Source organism: Chlamydotis macqueenii, chromosome 4, assembly GCF_036417535.1.
Source record: "Chlamydotis macqueenii isolate bChlMac1 chromosome 4, bChlMac1.mat, whole genome shotgun sequence".
NCBI lineage: Eukaryota > Metazoa > Chordata > Aves > Otidiformes > Otididae > Chlamydotis > Chlamydotis macqueenii.
Genome location: NC_141559.1, coordinates 71,571,986 through 71,594,213, shown reverse-complemented (window position 1 = coordinate 71,594,213; position 22,228 = coordinate 71,571,986). Strand labels below are relative to the sequence as shown.

Sequence of the window (22,228 nt, the reverse complement as noted above, 5' to 3'; positions counted from 1 at the left end):
TGTTCATAATGTCTTGCTATCAGCTCTTTATAGTCTAGATAAGACAATATGATTCTTCCCACCAGTAATCTGACAAACCTGATCTTCTGAGACTGAAAACCACCAGACAAAGGCAGTGTGTCATGTGGCTGATTCCTATGATGAGCTAAGAGCTTAATGAATGAACTGTGGTGACTCTGCTTTAGCCAGTTTCAGGACTGGGGCTTCCAGACACTTCCATCTCACAGAATTGGGTCTTCAGTTTCTTTGGCAGTGTTGAAACATTGGGAAGGAAATTCAGGAGAAATTTACTTAGTGCCAGGGGCACATAAGAGGTTTTCTGTCATTTAGTTCCTACTTGAACCTTTTGAGGTAGGCAGATCTTATTAGTAGGTTGGGAGAGGAGGAGGAAAACATTTGACGATTTAAGTGAGACATAAGTGGTGCACAGATTTAGCACATAAGCTATTTTTTTTTAACTGAAGTAAATGTAGTAAAGAGCCTATGACTAGGCCTTTTGGCTGTAAGGAGAAGTGAACATGCTCAGAACCTCTTAGGATGTGGTCTCCAATTATAAAAAATAACCTTTCAGGACAATTTCCTAAGCAGAAAAGTGTTTTACCATTGTTAGCTGTATTCCCTTGTACTTGTAGGGGGAATTCAATACTGTGAAGTGAAATGTGAGCAAGATGCACTCTGGCACGGAGTTATCCTGAGTTATCTTGTCCCACCTAATTGTTTTGTTCCATAATACTTTCTTTTTTTTTTTTTTGCTGCTAATAAGGCCTCCATGCCCCTGTAACACAGTGCCAAATGCCAATCGTAACTTATTAAAACAACAATACAGTAACCCTGGATGAAAGAAGGCATTTTATGCCAGAAGGGAGCACAAGGTCTAATGGTCATTGATTAAACCCCATTTTCCAGATCTATGAGTTAGAAAATAGACATTTAATGTAGCATTGCTGCACTGAACTCAAGTGAAATTCATTGAGAAGCTGAGGGTTTCTCTACACACAGATACAATACAAAATTGATACAGCAATGGAAGAACTTCCAAAGCGTTAAAAGGAATAAGCCCACATACTGCTGATTGGAGTGGTTTGACTATAGCTCTCAGAAGCAAACAAAACTAGATATATAAAGCCCATAGCAACCAAAAAGGATATGTAACAAAAACCAGTCTGGGAAATAAAATACTGTCTCTAGTGCCTTCCCTGTGATCTGATTCCTCTTTGCTTTACACGTAGTGTGTATGTATGATCAGTACCCTGTTATCCTAGCTCAGCTCACCTTTCCACCTTTCCACCTTTCCACATAACTGACTTCACTTCTCAACCAAACCAGATAAGACCGTAGTCACTGTACCCCCTCATGTTCTGCCATGCAACCCTACTTTCTTAATTCAGTCTAATATCACTATGTGCTGTATTTCAGATGGTGTTCTGAGATTGTAATGGAGGTACATATTTTTAGAGATAAAAGATCCAATGTAAAACTTACAAAAAATACCTGGATGCTGAGCATATGTTGTGAACTTTTGGTTTTACTCCTGTCACGTTCCGATTTCGGACGAGAGGAAGGCCCCCTTGCGTTCTGGCCGACCTCAGATGAGTCTGGGAGGCTAGGGGCGGCTGGACCGACCTCTCACACACCGGAGCGTGGTTTTGTTCATATTCTTGGGAACAGAATTAAGACTCAAAATGGAGTCAAGTGCCAGGTAGCTTTATTAACCCGATAAAAAGTTTGTAAATGGAAGAGAAAGGAGAGAAAGGAAGGAAAGAGGGAGAAGAGTTTCAGTTGTAATAGCTACCACCACGGAGCTGCGGCGTCCCGACAGTTCAGTTCGCTCAATGGGGGAACGATCCGTCCGGTGCTGGTCGTCTCGATGTCAGTTCCATGGATGTGTATTCCGGCGAATGTGTATTCCATTGAATGAATGAAGTGAAGAGCAGTGAAGTGTAGAAGTCTCGAAGTGTAGAAGAAGTGTCGAAGAAGTGTCTCAGTCTCGAAGAAGTGTCTCTTTTTATGTTGGTTGTTTTCATTGTATTTTGAGAGCTGGTTTTCCTAGCCGCACCCCTCACCTGGTGGCGATATGCATGCCCATTACCAGGTGATATGTATCTCTGGGCGCATGCCGGGGGGCGAGGGGGGGTGCGAGGGCTAGATTTCTGGGAACCAGCTCTGCATTCAGGTTTGCAAGACAACAGGAGTTGCCTTGCAAGATAGCGGGAAGCCATTGCTCGGGTGGTGGCCCACTGTTTCAACAATGTTGAGACAAATTTTTGACACAGTCTTTTACAACTCCTTTTTCAGACCCTTTGTTATCCAAATCTCTGTCGGTGGGCTAAAGTCAGTTGCAGCTTTTGGGTGAAGGGCCCTTCCATTTCTACAAGTCTAGAGAGTGCTATGAGTAATTGTTGTGCCATACTGTATAAATAAATTAAATGCTAATATCTGTAGTGTAAGTCAGTGACACAGGTTGTTAATAAATTACAGCGTTCTTGAAGATTTCTGGCTTGCTAAACTCACTGGCAAAATCTCTCTGTTCAGCATTACTGACAGCAACACTACAAGGTTTCCCTTATAAATCTTTCATGGCTCTGACATGGAAGATACAAGAGACTTCTTCCGTATCTACTGATCCTTGGTGGCTATGCTGAGATATATTTGCAAGCTGCCAATTTGTGTGATGAGTTGTAATAGGGACCTCTGTCCCTTAGAAAAATGGTTTCAGACCACCAAATCCATCCATAAGGCATTGAAAGAATATCAGGCCAGTAGCTGAGTTTTAAATGGTCATAGAGATACCGATAAGGTGTGATAAAATGTGTTGTTTTTCTAATAGACTACCTGAAACTGCTTCTTACAACACCTCTTTAATAGATCATGCAATGCTGGGCGAGTAATCGGAAGCAAAGCACATGTGGCCATTACAAATGGATATCCAGGAAAGCCCGATCTGTAACCAGAGGGGAGATACATACATAATACTGTTCCATGTTATTATCAGACTTCACAAGAAGTAGGAGAGAATTCCATCAAAATATTCAGGAGAGGAGATAAAAAAGAGATGCTTGTCCCCGTTTATTTAGAATAGAGGGATGGGAATAAGGAAGAAGGTGTTCTTGCAGTCCATGGGGTTATAGGTAAAGATTTAAAACAGATATGAAAGTCAGTCTCAAGCAGCAAGAAATAGGTAATTAATTTAAACAATATGAAAGCTTTCATCTAAATAGCACATGTAGCAAAACACCGTTGTGTTTGAGGTGTTATTCAGGCAACGTGCATGGCAACAAGGCGTAGGAAGAAGGCAGTATATGGGAAATCTGTGACCGCAGCAGAACAAGGAAAGCTAACAGCTGCAAAAGTGTCATTGTTAGAGCAGTTAGCTGGGAACATCCAAGATATAAAAGAACTATCCCCCACCCTAAATGCCGTAAATTCTCATGCGTGGGGTTCAGGTAATAGGGAAGACAACCATAAGGATACTGCTGCAATAAGATCACCCAGACTTACAGCAGTATAATAGGCTACTGTTCAATTGCAAATAGTTGGTAATTTGGTTTTCATCTTGTCTTGCTAATATAATGTTCAGAGCTCCTTATATATCTACATGGAGATAATATCATTCTTCCAAACAGCTTGTAGACTAGATAGGCACATATGGCTGTTTCAACAAATCATCCAATAAAGCAGTCAGCTAAAGAAAACTGAGCTTGAGCATGTGAAGTCAGAAAAAACGAAGAGCTTTTTCAGCAATTCAGCAGAACTAAATTCAGAATAAAGTGGTAAATAGAAACGGTATAGTTATGCAACATGGAAATTTAAGTCACTCAGGAGTATAACTCGTATTGATATTCCATGTTATAGCCTTAATATCTTAAGGTCTTTGCATACTTCAGAAGTTGTAATCTATTTAAATTCAATGTGTTGCTTTAAGGGTTTTTTAGTGTTCATTTCTTAATATGTATTTGTAGACTAAAAACCTATTTCTAATTATCCATTACCCATGTGCAAAATTTACAACTAAAATACTTCTAGGAAGGAGGAGCTGCAGTTTCAAGTTTCTTACTCCATGTGCTGTGGTGGTCTTTAAAATACAAACTTTGGGGTTACAAAATGCAGTCAGCCTCTGTCACTGTTAGTTCGTGCTTTCCATCCTCCATAGAGACTTCACAAGCTTCTGACATCTGGGTCTGTAACAGGAGCCATTTAGAGCCCCCCTCCCTTTGACCAGAGGAGCATTTGTAGATGACAGGCGATCCCAACAGCCATCTTCTCTGGACTCTCCCTGAAAGGAGCAAAGCGTCTCAGTGAGTGCCGTCCTAATTACTTGCCATGGATAGCCAATATCTTAAAAGTATAAAATGGTCTTCAGAGCAATGCAGAGTGAATTTGGGCTTTGGTTTGTGACCCAAAGATGTGGTGGTATCCTTTTTTTTTTTTTTTTTTTTTTTTTTTTTTTTTTTTTTCTTGAGAGCCCTTTACCACATTTTAATTTGAAATCCCGGCATGAAAGAAATGCCAGCCCTTCCCCAAGGGTAAATGCCACTATCCTGTCAGTGTGGTGTGTAACTCAGTGTGGTTATCTGCTGGGTTTTTGTGAGATTACCTTTTATTTTTAACTTAGGAATTCTGAACTGTGGAAGCAGCCAAAACAGAAATAAAGGATAATCAACTTGAACATATTTAATTTTTAAAATTAAATTAGTTACATTTGCCAGTCATTTAAGGGAGGCTGGAATTTCAGAGACGAGACAGTTTTCAGACCTCTAACTGAATATAGATTATCTTTCATTTGCAACAGAGAACAACCAGATGCATAAAAAAGCCTGTGACAGAATATCCCGGCTGGATTTGCTAATTAATATTGACCTTTCCAAATGAAAGATACTTATTATATGATTAGAAAAGAGACAACTTGTTTTTCTTTTATGTAAGCTTTAAATTCAAAATATGCTTTTTATTTCTGCATCTGGTCTCATGGCAGGTTATGATCTGAGAGAGAGGCAGCCAGCATTCTCCCTTTGTGCACTGGGAAGCCGCTGTCAAAGTAGTGTCCATTTCAGACAAAATCTTCAAGGTCTCATGTGACACGAGTGAAACTTACCTGAGCTTCCATAATGATTTGATCCCGTCCTTTAATAAAGACTTGTTCTCCTTATCCTAATTCTGGATTTATTTTATAAACGTACACTACAAAGGCTTATATTTATTGCTGATTTTATATCCCCAATGAAAAAATGTGCCTGTATCCTGATAATTTTGTAATTATGACTGTCACTAAAGATCTGTTACTACAATTTTTCACACATGCTAAACTAGATCCTAGAAGGGATCCTTCCTTGTGCAGGAATACCATTGACATTTGGTAGAAGATTGCCTTTGGCATGGGCTCCAAAGCTTCCATTCTGCTCAGGTTGGGTGCATGTATAATAAAGACATTTAAAACATGGCTAATGAAAATTTGAATTTTTTTCTACAGAAGTGCAGTGATATCTATATAGTATTTCCTCCAGTTGTGCAAGATATGTTAAAATTAAATCAGAGGAAGAAAAAAAACTGATTTATATACTTCTAGCTATCAAATAGTAAGAGGAAAGAGAAAAGCCTGAAGCAATGGTAAATGGTTTATGATTGAAGAGGTGTTTCATTAACCCTTCTCCCCCAGCCACACACAGATAAAGCAAATAATTGCTGTAAGATTGCTTTGATTATTCAGTCTATTAAAATTCCTGTCTTGTTTGCTTAATTTTTTAATAGCAACAAATACTGCTTTTCAGTGTCTCATGAAACCAACATTATTCTTCCAAGATCCTGTTTCAGTGGGGGAGAAAACCCCCACTTATCCTTAACCGTATATACCGAGATCGGAAAGACTTACGCATGAATTTGGCTGCAGAGGAGTAGTAGTTTTATGTCCCATTAACTCCATGGGATTGCTCACAACACGTGGCGTTAAACACGCACCTAAGTCTTTCTGAGACCGAGGTTTGAAGAGGCTTGAGCTTCTAGATTAGCTTTGTGTTTTTTTCTCTTCCTTGCTCTCTTTAGTGCCATTTATCTTTGTTAACAAACTCACCAGTAAAGTTACGTTAATATAAGCAACTCTGTGGTGAAGCTCCCACCCACTGATCTTTAGCTATTGATCTGGCTTTGCCTTTCAGCACGAAGGCACCGTCCCTTGTGGTTTGTGACAAGCTGCAGCAACTCGCTGCAGATGGTAAAACAGATTCTTAAATATTGATTTGAGGCTCCACTTTTAAAAGCCACACTCTCTAGATGTTACTGATGAGAAGCCTAGTTTTTACAGCGGGTCATTGGATAAAGGAAATGCTTTACGGTAGGTGGAATTTCAGTCTTGTGGTGTGGAGGTAGCTTCAGAAACTTGCTTTTACTCAAAGAAGGAAAATGATGTGTAAGTGCTTAGGGCGTGAAGAGGTGCTCTCTGAATTATGTAAACAAATAGAAAATTGAAATATAAAAAGATACTACTTTTTCAGTTTAAAATAGGATAAGCAACTACAGGCTACGGTAATATAAAATGTTAAGTAATTGTGACTAGTTGTTTATACTTTGTATCTTATATAATAATTGTATATTAGATTGCTTATGAAGGTGGACTCAAATTCCCACACACGTATAACCATATTAATCAGTGTAGAATGTGAAGGTAAGATTGTCACATTAGCAAAACATCCTGATCTTGAAAAAGAATTTCTGAAGGAGATGAATGTGTGAGTGGATTGGCTTAATACAAAACAATAAAACATTCAGACATAGTGAAAGATATCGTTTGATTACCGTTATTATTTACTCTTATCATAAACAATGAAGCTGAAAGGCATAGAGGGACCATGAATTTCAAAGGGAGCTTTGCAAATGGTTTTGATTCACTTAGAATGAACTCCTTAGTATGAAATCCTAAAGTAAATTTTAAACAGTGCATAATAGTGACTGTGCCTGGGCAAACCAGAGATCTGTCTAGCCCAGTATTCCGGCTCTGATAGTGGGCAGTAGCAACATAGACGGAAAATGTAAGAACAGAGCAAGTGTATAATCTTTAGCCTCTGCAACTTGCAGTTGGAAACTTGGGGTTCAGGGACTTCAGTGAGAGTGAACTTACTGTACTTAACAATACTCAAGTATTGAGTATTGTTAAGTATGGGTATTTAGTGTTTTTTTCCTAGAATTTGTGCAGTTCCTTTTGAATCTGTATATATATTTACCATTCACAATATCTTTCAGTAAAGTCTTTTGTAACTTAATTAGGCACAGAATGAAGAACCATCTGCTCTGTACTTATCCTTTCCTCGTTTCACTTAGTGACCCCTACTTGTTGATTGGAGGAGACAGTGTACAAAGTGAACTGTCATTCCCTATTCATCCTTTCCATGCCATTCCTAATTACAAACCCGTTAGTCTTTCCTAGGCTGAGGAGTCCCAGTCCATTTAGTCATTCCCTGCATGGAAGTAATTTCATACTTCTGGTCATTGTTATAGCCCATTTTTGTGTCTTCTTGAGCCCTCTACCACACTAGAGATAAGACCAGAACTACACATAGCTCGAGATATGAGCACATCTTGAATTAAATGGCACAAATAATGCTTTCTGTGTTGAAGGGTAGTAAGAAGTATCATGGACATAAAAAATGAAAGTGACTAGTATTTTTAGGTAAATTCAGTGAAATTTAGCTTAGGTTTTTTATACTAAACTTTGTAAAATATATGTGGTGGAGCAAATCACAGCTGTCCTGGGGAATGGTACTAATTTACCATCTAAACATATTAGAGGGTAGATAAAGCGTTTTTAAGATTTTTAGCTTAGGATTGTGTTTTGTGAGAAGCATTTTATTAGTATAACCACGTATTCCAGAAAAACAGAAGGTTTAAATGCGTTTTTTATCAGCTGTCAGGAGAGCATATTGGTGGTTCTTCCTCTTGCATGTTGCTGTGGCTGGTGTGTCAAGATGGGTGAAATTCCATCCATTTCATAGTACAGTTTTCCAGTACTTTTTAATCAAATATTGCAGCCATTTTCATTTTGGATCTGAGATGAAATTTGGATGATAAATTGTTTGACTTGGGGACTGCATCTGTGTTTATGAAACTTAAACTACCACTGAGAGATTACCGGACCCCCCACCAGTATTTCCAGGTCCAGTTGAAATCCACCTGGAATACCCCTGTTGTGTGTGTGCCTGTGTAACCCAGGGGTTATCTGTAGTAAGTCCTTCATTCCGCCTAACTGCAGACTCTTTGTATGCTTGGATAATAAATGCTGTAAAGCAGGAGATTTCAGTACAGAATACAAACTAGTAACAGTATCTTCTAGAAAAAAAAAGCTTTAATAAGTTATTATTTGTTCATAAGTAGAAAGAAAATAGCTTCAGAATAAGCTTTGTTTTTCTGCTGTAAGGAATGATTTTTTTTAAGGCTGTTTATGATTTTGTCCTGTCAGTGATGGAATTTCTTACCAAATCTGTGGAGCTGGTAAGCTTTCATCTTTAAGTTTTTCCCTGATTTTGTTTTTATTCCCCCTCCCAGATAATCACATGTTCTGCAGTGTATGTGAGCATGATTCATCTTTGCTTTTCTTTTTAAATATGTTTGGCTTTGTAATAACAAAAAGTTGTTTTATCTGTAGTTCTGCTTTTGATTGGCAGTAATGGAAATTTTCAAGGTTCATATCTTTATGCCTTAAGGAGTACACACCATTATCATCAAGGGTCTTCTCCCTTGCTAGTTCTCTCTCTTTGTTTTGTTTACCGATATTTCACAGTAATCCTTGCAGTTATCAAGTGCTCAGGCCACGATTAAGAAAATTTGCCAAAGCTTATACTCTATGTTTCTCTCTTTTAAAAGCAATGAAAGATTTGTTTAACTGAATACAGCTGACATTTATTTTATCCTATCAGTCTATTAAACACTTATAAATTCAGGTCAAAAATAAAGAGTAGCTCCAGATCACTTTTATTATATTAGATAGATAGCTTTTCTAACCCCTGCTCCATATTATCTAAGATAGTGTTATTGCTTTCCCTTTAAATAGATCATTTTTCTTTATGTTTTTAAAGATATTATTCATATTTGTTGTTTGGAACCATCTGCCTTGCAGCAGTGCTGTGAGTGCCTGGGTTTTGATTTCATCCAGGCAAAAAGACTGAAGGTAAGAGGAAAAGGAGAAGTGGAAGGAATGTTGAAAATTCAGCTGAGGCTTTAGGCAAGGTCGTATAGTATAATGTAGAGAATTGTGCGTATTCCTTTGGCAATGATTTTGGGAGGAAAACAGGATTTTGTATGCTATATTGGATTCTGACACTGCACCCACCATAAGAGCTATTTTTAGCATTTTTTTTTTTAAGTTCACATATGCCAGAATTCACACCCTGCAATGATTAAAGTTCTTCCCAGCAAAGAAAATATTAATTTTCAGTGATACTGGAGTCTGGAGAATACCAGTGCCTCCATCGAAAATGTGCATCTTTGGAAATGGGACAAACAAAGAGAAAAACCTTTTATGAGAACATGGGTTTTTATGTTTTCTGAGGCCGAGTTGGTTTTGGCTATTCTCAGGATAATGGTTGATTGACTGCTAAAATATATTTTAGTTGCAGTCTACTCACTACTTTTCAGTGGAGTGTGCACAGTAGTGCTGTTTAATATATCACTTTCCTGTGATCCTAGCTGTTTGATATCCCTCCTTCACAATTACGTATTTGGGACATCGTACAGCAATGAAAGGTCGCTGGTAGAGTTGAAGAGGAAGGCAGTATTGGTGACGACCAGGTCTCTCTCCGGACCATTATAATGGGATTTCAAAGCATACACTCACACCTCGTGGCCCTTGCAGTTTCTGTGGTGTCACTTCAGTGGAGTGAGACCTTCCAGTCTACACATTATCACACGTTTTTGGTAATTAATGTAAAACTGAGAAACAAGATGTGTAAGGAAGGTTACATTCACATGCATAGCCCTAATTTTTGTCAGCCATTAGTTCTTGTTTAGAATTGAACTTGAAGATTAGTTTGGGATTTACTTTTTTTTTTTCTTCATTGGATGTGTGTTGTCCAAAATGTACAGCTTTGAAGTTTGTGGAATCAGGCCCATATTAAAATAAATGGGAAGCTGCAGTGGCAGTACCTACGACACCCAGAGAGCTACTTGCTGGCTTGATGTGAGCCCCAGGGGTGTTACTGGGAAGTGCCTGTGCTCCATGCTCTGGTAGGTGCTACCAGAAGTATCTGCTTTCTTTTGGCCAGTGTCTGGAAGGGAAGGTGAGTGAGATGGACCTTCCCACCTACTCTAGCTATTCCTGGCTGGTTTGTTGGTTGGTTGTTTTGTTTTTTTTTTTCACTTCAGACATCTGCATATGTTTCTGCGTGATAAATGCACACCTTAGAGATGCCTTTTCTGTCCGCTGATTCTAAAAAGAGTCTCCATGTCTGCATTAGATTAGAGAAATTGAAGGAACACTAGGAAAGTTTTTTTTACAAGAGATGAGAGTTTGTTTTTCAGCAGATGGCAGTTCCTTTTGAGAAAGAAGCAGCATATTTTTATACTATGGGTTTTCTTCAGGATTCAGGAAAACCGTGCTCTGGCAAGTATCCTTCACTCAACCCATCCTTCTCTCTGAAGTCTGGACTTCTGTGAAAATCTACCCTCATTTTTAACTTGTAAGCAGAAAGGCATTGAACATTTTTATTTCCCTAACCAGACTTCCCAGTTTACCTATGTATCTGCCAGTGGAGTATGGAGCAGGAATGGCATCTACCTTGGAGGCTCCTCTCCAACAGTGGCTGAACTCAGAGATGTGCTCAACTTTCCTCTGTAATTCCATGATATTTCTCTATTCCACAGTCCTGTCATCAAGGTCATATTTAAGTCTGAGCAGTGTCATGTGAAAGCTCAGCACGCCGCACCATTTGTGACCCCTATGTTCTTTACTTTGCAACTAGACAGGTAGCTTTTTGTCTTTCATATAATTAGCACTGTGAAGGTTATCAAGAACAATATTAATGAAAGCTAAATACACTTTTTCATGGCAAAAGTTAGTTATTAAGAAATTAATCAAGAAGTTGATCAGGGAGTATAATAGAATTTGTAATCAAATCTCAGTAAAATTCTGATTCCAAGTTCTGATCTAACAAGATTTATTTAGATATAGAAAAGTAAGCTAGATTTGAAGTCTTCTGTTTTGGGTTCTGATTGCCTCTTGGCATAGGAGCAGTCTCCAAAAGAGAAATCTAAACTGTAATGAACAGAAAATGTGTTTCCAGCGCAGGCTGGCAAACCTGATTTTGCAAATGGTGGGCTAGCACCGTGTTTTCTCATCAGCTGGAAGAGGTCAGGGTTGAATTTGAATTGCTTGGCCAAACCGAAGTCCAAGTCACGTGGCTGTCACTGCTGTTCTGTCTCCAATTACTTAACTTGTATTAGCCAGACTGAATGAACACTATGCTTTTTGCAGTGTATGCATAACCCTATGCTGATGCTAAACCAGAAATAGCTAAGACCGAGGACACTACATCTCACCTTCATTTCCTGAGGCCAGAGCTTTGTTCTGGTTGCTAAAGCATACATTGCTGGTTGCTAAGCTTTCTCTGTAACACTGGGAGCTGCTGCTTAATTTCCTGTTACAATTTTGCTGGCTTGGTTATGCTGACTGTAGGAACTATCTGCAAGGAACTGCTGCTACTAAATTTTCTACCGCTATCTTTCTTTCTGTAGTGATATCAGGGTTTCATGCCTGCATTAGTTTCTGCAGTTAATTAATCTAAGTCTTTCTAATACTTACTGTGGTAAGGATAGAAAAGCAATAAACAGTGCAGATAAGGGATGAAATGGTTTAATCTCATTAATTAACAAAATACAGAGTATCCAGGTACAAATATTACTCCTCTTCTAATCACTGGAAGTTGGATGAGATGCATAGAGCCAAGAAAATATATCTCAGCTATAAATGAAGTTGTAGTTCAGTTAGTGTGGGGATTTTTTTTTTTCTTTCTTGGTTTTAATAGCAACTTCACATCATAATTAGGAGGATTAAATTTCTGCCAGCCAAGTACATAGTTTGGACAGATTAAAGGGAAGAGGTATAAGAAATGATAATTGCTTTGTGCTCGTCAGACTTCTATTGAAAATCTGACAGGATAATTACAAAATACCTGCTTTGTAGAATGTCTAGGCAAATTTTTAAAGAGCTATTTAAAGTTGTTCATTTACAGTCTGTCTGAAAAGTTTTTTCCCCCTTTTTGAAGTAGTTCGTTACCATTTAGATATGTGGTTCATGTTCAAATATAGACCTTATTCTCGTGTGCACGCCTGGCTGCATTCCTCTGCCCACCCCCAAGGAAAATTGCCCGTAATTTTTTGCATTACCCCACATACTTCACCCACATACTCACCTTTAACTTTCAGCAGAACATTATTTCACCTGATGGAAACTGTAACCTTGTTGCTTTCAACAGTCTGAATCATAGTCATAGATAAATAAATTGAGAGAGAAATGTTCCAGTGGACTACACAAAAAGCTGACAGTAAAAAGCTGTTCTACTTTCAGCATGTTTTCCTATCTCATCACATGACTTTTCTTCATCTGCTTTTGAAACTTGAAAATGACACTCACCAAATTGCCAGTTTTCAAAGAATATTTTAGACACAGGTGCCAGAATCCTACTGATTTTGCTGAGAACTGAAAGACACCAAAAGTCCGACTTTCTACTAAACTTTACCGTGTGAAGTCACTTGGATCACAGGGCCACAGATGGGCAACAGAGTTGCTCTAGGCACCTGGCAGGCAGTGCTAGAGTTAGTGCAGGCTTCTTGGGGAAGGATGAAAAGACCTGGGTGAGTAGTGGACTTGTAGCAGATGAAGTAGTGCTCACTGATACTAGTTGTTTCAAGTTCCTGCAATTCAGTGTGAGTCATCCAGTATCATTAGTATATACAGTTGAACAGGGATGACCAACCTCCTAGCTACAAGAGCTAGATTTCCCTGTATGGAGGCAAGCAATATTTCATGATCCCCTGCCTTGTTGGATCATGCAGCACACCGAATGGCTAGCCAGCACATAATGTGAGTTTAGTGCTTCCCAGAACTGTCAGCAATTGCAGACCAACTAAGCAGTTCATGTATCCACATGGTAAATCATTGTCTATTCTCAGCTCACCTCTCAGGAAGAGGTAATTGCAATTTGCAATTGATTTTCAAAATTCTCATGTTTAGTGTCAGATGCTTTGAGACATGACCAGTGAGTAGCCTGCAGACTGGCCAGCTGGTTCTGGCAACCAGGGCAGACTTTGAGTAACCAGCCTTCCTAGGATGCCAAGACTGTTGTGAGACCACATGTACACCTTTCAGGGACACCTGAATTTTGGTTATGTCAGAAAGCAGGACGTGGGGACCCCAGAAAGCATGACCATAGATAAACTGCCTTGCCATAGGTAGCTCTAGTCAACTGGTGTATTCAGGTAATTTCCCGAAGTGATGCTTTGGGCCCATAGCTATATGGTTAATTACTGTAATATTTAAAGCTTAGAGTTTGTATTTTTATATAAAGATAAAAGAATAAATTAAGTGCTGGGCATATAATTAATTCTGTATCATGTTCATTGGTACATTGAACTACATTGTTTCATGAGAAATACACAGTACAGATTGTGAAACAGAGCATTTATTTATGGAATTCTAACTTCTCTCTTGCTTCTTTTTCTTCAAACAGTTTATGAAGAACCAGAAGACCCCAGTAACAGATCATTTTTTTCAGAAATTATCTCTTCAGTGTCAGATGTCAAATTCAGTCACAGCGGTAGATACATGCTAACAAGAGATTACCTCACTGTCAAGGTTTGGGATCTGAACATGGAAACAAAGCCCGTAGAAACGTACCAAGTAGGTATCTCCTGTGTCTTGAAATGCAGCAATATAAAAGCATCTCGCTATTCAGAAATCGAATGTTTTCCTGAACTTCTCATTGCTTGTTCTGAGAAGAGAGCTGCTAATCAGGGTGGTTAAAATCCTCTGGCATCCTTGTAGCTGGAAAAGGGCAGTTTCAGCGTTAGTAAGGAAGTGTAAGCCCTGGGGAGTCAGGGTAACACTGACTGTAGATTGGGCTCTTGAAAGAAATGATGCTTCTAACAAGGAAAATTATCTTTTCACTTTGGCATCCATTTTCAAATGATGTATTCCACTATTAACATTTAAAAGAAACTGAGGAAGGGATTTCGTGAATTACTAAGTATTCTGCTCCCACTGGGACTGCTGAGAGTTTACACCTTTGTCATTTCAAAACTTTTTTTTAAAAACTTCATCTATGTGTTTCTTCCTTGTGCCTAGTTCTAGAAGCGATCAGTGTTAAACCCTAACATTACCACTGACACAGCAGTTTGCAAATGCCAGACAGACACATCTGGTTGCCTGAATTCATTGCGATGTTATCCAGACAAAATGCCAGTAGCTCCAGCCAGCACTGAGTTTGTGTTTTGACATCTGTTCTGTTTGGCAACAGAGAGCTGAGCTTACATTTTTTGACTCTGCCTTGAAGAAGTAGAATATATCTGTGACACAAAAAATGCTTATTATGAAAATGCAATGAGAAAAAATGTTAAACTATGTACAGAACTGTATGCAAAGCAGGAAAAATGTCATTCATCTGGCCCTTACTGCTTACGTAGAGACAGTCCTACGACAGTGCTGGAACAATCGGTTGTATTCTGTGTCTGTATCTCAGCAGGTGAGGTACACTAATTCACAGTAACTATTATTAAGATTGGTTTTAAAATAACCTGTAACAAGGGTGACTTGTCAAAACAACCAAAATTACACAATTGTAACGTTGGAGGTATTTACTAGCTAGTGTTTAGTAGACAAAGTGGGCCCCAGTGTTTTCCAGTGCCCCCATTACATTTTGGTGGATACTCTTCAGTGTGTCTCCTGTTAGCATTGAGAAGCTTGAGCCTGTACACCTTTAAAAGTACAGAATTGGTTTTGTCTGAAAATGGCAGTACTTGTAATGCTAAATGTGTCTCAAATGTTGATATGCTGTCAAAATGGAGTGGGAGGGGAAGGGCGAGACTGTGTTTTATATAACAAAATTGTATCTCAGATTTTAGGAACTTGGGTAATGTATTATTTTATGCTTATGCTAATGGAGCAGGCAGCCTTGTCCCTGGAGAGGAATAGCTGGTCAAGCCAATCTGTTTGTCTTGACTTTGACATGTGCTTTTATTTCCTCATGTAGGTAGCTGTGAAACAAACTGGCCACCTTTAAATCAGTCTGACACCTAGCAGTGGGGCCAATGAAAAAATTACATTTCTCCATGCTGAGATGGGAAAAATAAGTATAATGTAAAACGTTCAGTACTGATTACTGCAATCAGAAGCTTATTAAAAAAAAAGGCGTGCAACAACAAAACCCCTGCAAATATAACAGTGTTCTTGCTGCCTTCCTTTAACCTGTGGATTGCCTTTCATTTTCAAATACTTATCCAGTGCCCTGTAAAAAGTAAACATAGGTATTTCTGCGTGTTGCAGTGGACTAAAGGAGAATCTGGAACTCAGGGGCCTTAGGAAGCCAGTAGCGCAGGACTGCATAGGATTCACACAGTCCAGCTGCTCTGGGCAACCTTTCTTGCTTTTCAGCTATCGAGAGTAGCGATTTCTGTTCTTAAGAATAAGTGGTTTAAATTACTCTTTTAAATAATTTGTCTTAGAGGTATCTCCTCTCACGTACATAAATCTCATATATAAACTTGGAAATCTCTCAAAAAGTTTGCTGTGGTGGATCACCCGAAGGCAACAAATAAACCTAACATTTTCAGTTATGTGTCCACATAATTATGCTGACATGTATCTCATTAAAAGATACTAATGAAAAGATTGAATTTATCATTTCATCCACTGCATGGTAGCCACTTAGATATTGTTTAGCTGAGAGACTCGTGAAGAGGATCACAGCAGGAGATTTCCCCTCAGGGTTTTAAGAAAGCAAAGTCTATAACTGTACTGCTTTGTTACTGGGTTACAACTTTAGTATCGCAAAAAAAAAAATCAAATTCCTCATGTAAGTTCTTTTCTTTATCAATGCTGTGGCTAAAAGATTGCCATTGCATAGAGCAGTCTACTGAAACACATTATTTGCTATTGTTCGATATAATTTTCCCCTGTTTATGCTTCACATAAAAGAAAAAAACGCAGAGTATGGTGCACGGGACAGCACTAGAAGAGCAATACACTGGAATGGCCAGTGCTTGAAAGTTGCAAGGCAGCTCTGCCTAATGGACACTCTTCTGATGCTGCCAGGTGAATTATCCCAGTAGAACCATACCAGCAACCAGAGGTGAACATGTTCATAGCTGATCCACTTTTGGCAAGGTCTGTTGCACAGGGATTTGGACTAATGTGTTACTTAACAGTGCAATTCCTGATTGTGGTTATTCAGTCCCAGTGAAATAGCTCTCCATGTAGTCATGATGTTGTGTTACTCTGGAGCACAGAATTACTAGATAATTCCATGAAGGTCTGACCTAAAACAGTGCAGTGGAGAAAAGGAGAATGCCTTTTGTAATTAGTTAGGAAGGAATTTGGTTGGGATTCAAGCGCTATTCACATGTGGTAAGAACAATACGTACAGACAAGGCAAATCTGATTTTACCCTGAATTGGTAGTGACAGATGAAGTGCAAACAAGATGAAAATTAAGTGTTTCTTACAGTTAGTTTTTCAGAGTCATTCTGAGGGTCTGAATGTGGTCAAATGTGGGAAAGGGTCCACATGAAGAGCCAAGCTGGTTGTTGAAGGCAGTAGTGCAAGTTTGCAGTCAGTCAAGAAAAAGAAGCTGAGACCTTGAAGAGATCAGTTAGAAATCTGAGAGAAACTTCACAATGCTTTTTGACAGAGCTGATAGCAAGGCACAACTCCAAGCTGTGGAGTTGGACACACTTCACAAAGGGTGTATACATGACAGGGGCCATGACAGATGGCTTCTGGAAATGGTAACAAGAGGAAGACCTAGAAATGACAGTCAATGAGGCAAATGCGATCTGCTCCTTCTCCCAGCCTTTCTATTTCATCCAAGTGTTGGGAGCTCACAAAGATGATAAAGGAAACAACTCCAGTCCTGTAACATATTACATTGCTAACACAAGAAGGCCTTAAGTAAAGAGAAAAGATTTAATTAAAGAAGGTGCAAGAAACTGCGTCAGTACTAAAAGTGTTCTGACCTTTTACTCACCATGAGGGTAAATGCATTTAATTGTGAAATGTTTTGTCTGCATCTATGATTTACCTGTTATTTGCTGTATAAGACATTATCTCTTGATACACAGCTCAGTGTTCACACATCTATTAATGAAAATTTATCCATGACTAAAATTTATAATCCTTAATTGCCTTACATTACAGATATTCCTAGCATACTGTACAATTTGGCTATTGAAAATGGGTTAGTTTAAATAAAATATTGGTAAGGTCATTGTTCCTTGTGTGGTCTTGATAGAAGTTATCTTGCTAGAAGAATGTTTATGCCCTCAGGCCAGAGGAGGATGCTGAACATCCATGAACAGGAACAGTCTCCCTGGACTTGCAAGAACCAGAACCTCTGTATGTCAGAGCTAAATTGTGCCCCTCGGCTTGGGTTGGTGTGCGTGCTCCGAGAGGCCATCCACAGAGTCTTTGTTCTACAGTTTCTACAACAGCTAGAAGAAAACATCAGGAGTGAAAGTGCATTAGTAAATTCATCTAGGCAGGGGTTTTCTAGCTCATTATTTCCTTGCGGAATGAAACCGATCATCCAGAAAGAAAACTAATCAAATTCAGCAAAGGATTGAAAGAGTTTGCGTGAGATCTGCCTCTTTATGATAAACCTTGTTTGGCAGAAATGGGTGGCGCAGAGGAGAGTTTGTCTTCTGGTTAGTCCTACTTTTCAAGTATGTAAGTGAGAATTTACAAGGGTGTTTTTAAGTCTCAGCCAAATAGGAGATATTCTTGGGCCAAATTAGTGTTCTAATTTACAGCATGTGCAACTGCAACCTTGTACTGTATCTGGCTTCTGAAATGCCTTACCTAAATATATATAATAAGATACACTGCAGGATCTTTTAACAGAGCTTAGTTCTTTCTACCACAACAAGTGAGAGTCCACTTATCTTGGAATATGCCATTTTTGGTACTATTTAAATTAAATTTCTTGCACATTAATTAGCACATCTAGGGTATCAGCTGGTGAAATGTCTTTGGGAATTAGGCTAGCACTGAGAAAATCACCCAAGCAGGAAACAAACATGTTGAAGAGGGGTGGTCTGCAACCGGCTGAGGGAGGTATGCTTCATGCCTTCCTGCAACAATAATTCTGTAGCACCTGGTTAATTGGGTTGTGGAAAAATACAGATAGCTTCTTAAGAGTTTAAACACAGTATTTTCTGCAAAGCTACCAATCTGTGCAGCATATTTTGGAAGTGAACGTGGGAGATAAAGCAGAGTGTGGGGGGCTGGTTGTGGAGCTTTATGTTTTGTTTTATTTCAAGAATAACAACAGTTGCTTTCTTTGAAACAGGTCCATGATTACCTTAGGAGCAAGTTGTGTTCCCTCTATGAAAATGACTGCATCTTTGACAAGTTTGAATGTGCGTGGAACGGATCAGACAGGTAATCCATACTTATGTCCATCACTGTCTTCATTTAGCAAAAGAGCTCCCAGATGATGGGCACAATCAGAAAGTAAAGTGTTACACGTGGTTATTTTCCACATCAATTTACATTTTCACACACTACTCTTCAGATTGATAAAAATTGTCTGGAAATCAGTGCAGTTGTGTCTCTGACCTCCTTAGACATGATGCATAACTTGTTAATCTTGGCTCATGCCTTAGGGGAAAAAAAGCCTTCAAATTCTGTCTGTTTTCACCAAAATTATAAGTAGAATGCTGCCAACTTGCACAGCCCCACCAACACACTAAGGAAGCTTGTGTGATCTTGTATTTACTGCCTCAGAAATCCAGTTGATTTACTAGAAACAGGGAGTGAAGAAAGGCAGTCACACCCACTGATTGTCTACAAACTGGTGTCACCTTTCCGTTTTCAGAAATGAGTTTGTTCTGATACGTACCCCCCTCAGAGCAGTCCCTTTCCCTATGCACTGAAGGAGAGGTCCTGGTTTTTATCTTAGTTATAACATCTTGTTGACTATTTTCATGAGAACTATTGGCACAACAAATCAGAGAGTGCGAGTGAGGATGCAGTGTGCTAATGCCATTATGTTATCAAATGGTGGCAGTACTTTGGGGAGCAGCAATATTGTACAGGAAGAACTGAGCAGCCAAGAGGACTGGGATAATACAAATGGATGAAATCCAAGAGTATAATGCAAGGTGAGGATTTTAGTTAAAAGAAAACATAAACCTTCATCTTATCAGTTGGAAACAACTCACAGAGACATTCATACACTGGATGACTGTGGAAGGGATTAGCAGTCTACAAAATGCATGTGGAAGAAAGCACAGGAGCCGATTTTAAATGGCACACAGTGATTTCTGGCTCAGCAGAGCTAGGAGCCAAGAGGCAAAAGTTTGGCACTCGCTGAGAGCCTGGAACTGTGCCTTCAATTCACTTAGCCTCTCGTTTGGGAAAGAGAAAAATGGTCTGTCTCATTGTACTTGAAGCAGACCTGCCCCCCTGGACTGGGCAGGGACTATGAAACAAAGTGGGGGGCAGCTGTGAAAAAAGCAAATATGATCCTTGAATGGGCAAGACTGGGGTATCCAGCAGAGAAAGGAGTAGTGGTGACATCATGTTAGGATCTTATTCAAAGATCTGTGGACTGCAGTTACACATTTCTTGTTTCTCATCTCCAAAGTGGATGAACTAATCAGGCAAATAGCTGCTCTAAAGAGAGGAGAGGACAGGGGTCTGGTTTCAGCAAAAGAGAAGCCAAGATTATACTTGCTTCTAGTAAGTATATCAAGGAAGTATACATCAGGAGGAAGAGGATCTAGTGAAGCTAAATGTGAATGATAATGACACAAGAGCAAATGGGTGTCGAGTGGCAACAGGTAATTAGAGCCTGGAAATTAGAGGAAGTTCATACCTGCTCAAACAGTGAGAGTGTGGAGCAGTCTTCCCGTCCTGAGTAGTAGAGATGCAAGAAGTCCAACTGTGATGATGGTGCTCAGGAAATTTGTGAAAGCAGTTACATGAGACATTGGTTAAAATGACAAGCATCTGAACTTGGAAGTGCAGAACAAGATCTCTTCCGGTCCTGTGTTCCACAAATGCAGATAAAGTGTAATGCGATACAGTGCCATACATTGTGTGAGGGACATCTTCTCTTTGGGCTGCTTCCCTTTGCTCAGTTCCTGTGCTTGCCCAATGGAGAGATTCTGTCTTTACTAAGAAATAAAACTTCTACCTTGTATCATTTATTATGCAAATAAAACTCTATATTTCCATTATCTCTGTTGTCAGCATGCCACGGTAATGTGTTTTCTGACAAGGATACTCAGCATTGAGTTATCTGCTGTGATACAAACTGCTTAGGGAAAGATCCAGGTTTTGGGGCTTTTCTCTGAACCTCCCAAACCCATGCATGAATTGATGTTTTAGCAGAGGGTTGTCTCAGTAGACTAGTTACTGCTTGAGTTTGGTCCTGCTGGAAATACTAAAATAAGAGCCTTTCTTGGAAATGAAGAAGTTAATGAAGTTCAACCAGGCCAAGTGCAAGGTCCTGCACCTGGGTCATGGCAATCCCAGGCACAAATACAGGCTGGGCGGGGAATGGATTGAGAGCAGCCCTGAGGAGAAGGACTTGGGAGTGCTGGTGGACGAGAAGCTCAACATGAGCCGGCAATGTGCTCTTGCGGCCCAGAAGGCCAACCACATCCTGGGCTGCATCAAGAGAAGGGTGGCCAGCAGGTCGAGGGAGGTGATTCTGCCCCTCTACTCTGCCCTGGTGAGACCCCAACACAAGAAGGACATGGACCAGTTGGAGCGAGTCCAAAGGAGGCCACAAAGACGATAAAAGGGCTGGAGCACCTTTCCTATGAGGACAGGCTGAGAGAGTTGGGGCTGTTCAGCCTGGAGAAGAGGAGGCTCCGGGGAGACCTGATAGCGGTCTTCCAGTACCTCAAGGGGGCCTACAGGAAAGATGGGGAGAGGCTGTTTAGTAGGGCCTGTTGCGATAGGACGAGGAGTAATGGTTTTGAAATAGAGGGGGCTAGATTTAGATTAGATATTAGGAAAAAAATTTTACGATGCGAGTTACAGAACACTGGAACAGGTTGCCCAGAGAGGTGGTGGAAGCCCCATCCCTGGAAATGTTCAAGGCCAGGCTGGATGAGGGCCTGAGCAACCTGATGTAGTCGGGGATGTCCCTGCTACTTGCAGGGGGGTTGGACTAGATGACCTTTAAAGGTCCCTTCCAACCCTAACCATTCTATGATTCTATGAAATACGGACGGTGCTGGTCTCTGCCTAAATCTGGCACAGAAGAACCACAGAATCAAATCATTCAGATATTTTGAAACTTTGACAAAGATTCAGAGCTTTTCAGATCCTTTCAAACAATTTTGCTTATCCTTGATCGAGTTCCCAGTGTGTCATACAGGATGGACAGCCATGTGTTGCCAGGCTCAGAGTCTTTCTTCTGCAGTCAGATGAAGTGCTGCTATCCTCATTAGTGCAGTGAGACCACTCTCTGGATAGTTGCCTGGTAATAATAGAAATATTGTTCAATATCAGGATTTAAAGTGAGCGTAATATTTTCATTCCTACTTGACAGATCAGAAAGATTAACGCAGTGAGGAATTATTAAGTGGGAACATTAGACTGTGAGGGCTTCAGGTATTGTACTGCCCAGACACCGGGGCGTTGTTAGTCACGCACAATTACCAAATCTGTCACTAAGCACAATACACTGCTCTTGACTGTAAGAAACTGTTGAGTAGAGTAGCTGGCAACATTTGACAAAAGATAAGGGTTCATTTTAATTTAGTTGTTTCTTTTTAAGAGTCAAATGTATCAGCACTGATGTTCATCTTTCAATGAACATTCACTCCTCTGAGCTTGTTGCTTCTGTGTATGACAAGTATTGTATTGTTTTGCTACACTCTACAAGGAATTTTTTTTTGAAGGATCATAATTTAAATTATATTTGGGCACCAGTAACTCTTAAAGAACAGTTCATTTGAATAGTAAGGTCACTTAATTTGGTCCTTTTGGTATGTATTTTTTTAAAAAAGAGCTACTGCTAAGG

At 39.7% G+C, this 22,228-nt stretch overlaps 1 protein-coding gene across 6 annotated transcripts in view; it reads left to right on the top strand.

The window, feature by feature from the left end:
* The window catches only part of PPP2R2C (protein phosphatase 2 regulatory subunit Bgamma), a 199,387-nt gene that overhangs the window by 166,230 nt on the left and 10,929 nt on the right, over nucleotides 1–22,228 (top strand). For all 6 annotated transcript variants that reach the window (XM_086747237.1, XM_086747239.1, XM_086747238.1 and 3 more), the window contains 2 exons: nucleotides 13,707–13,876; nucleotides 18,536–18,627. In XM_086747237.1, the coding sequence (XP_086603363.1) occupies nucleotides 13,707–13,876; nucleotides 18,536–18,627 (262 nt within the window). The remainder of the gene's footprint in view (nucleotides 1–13,706; nucleotides 13,877–18,535; nucleotides 18,628–22,228) is intronic.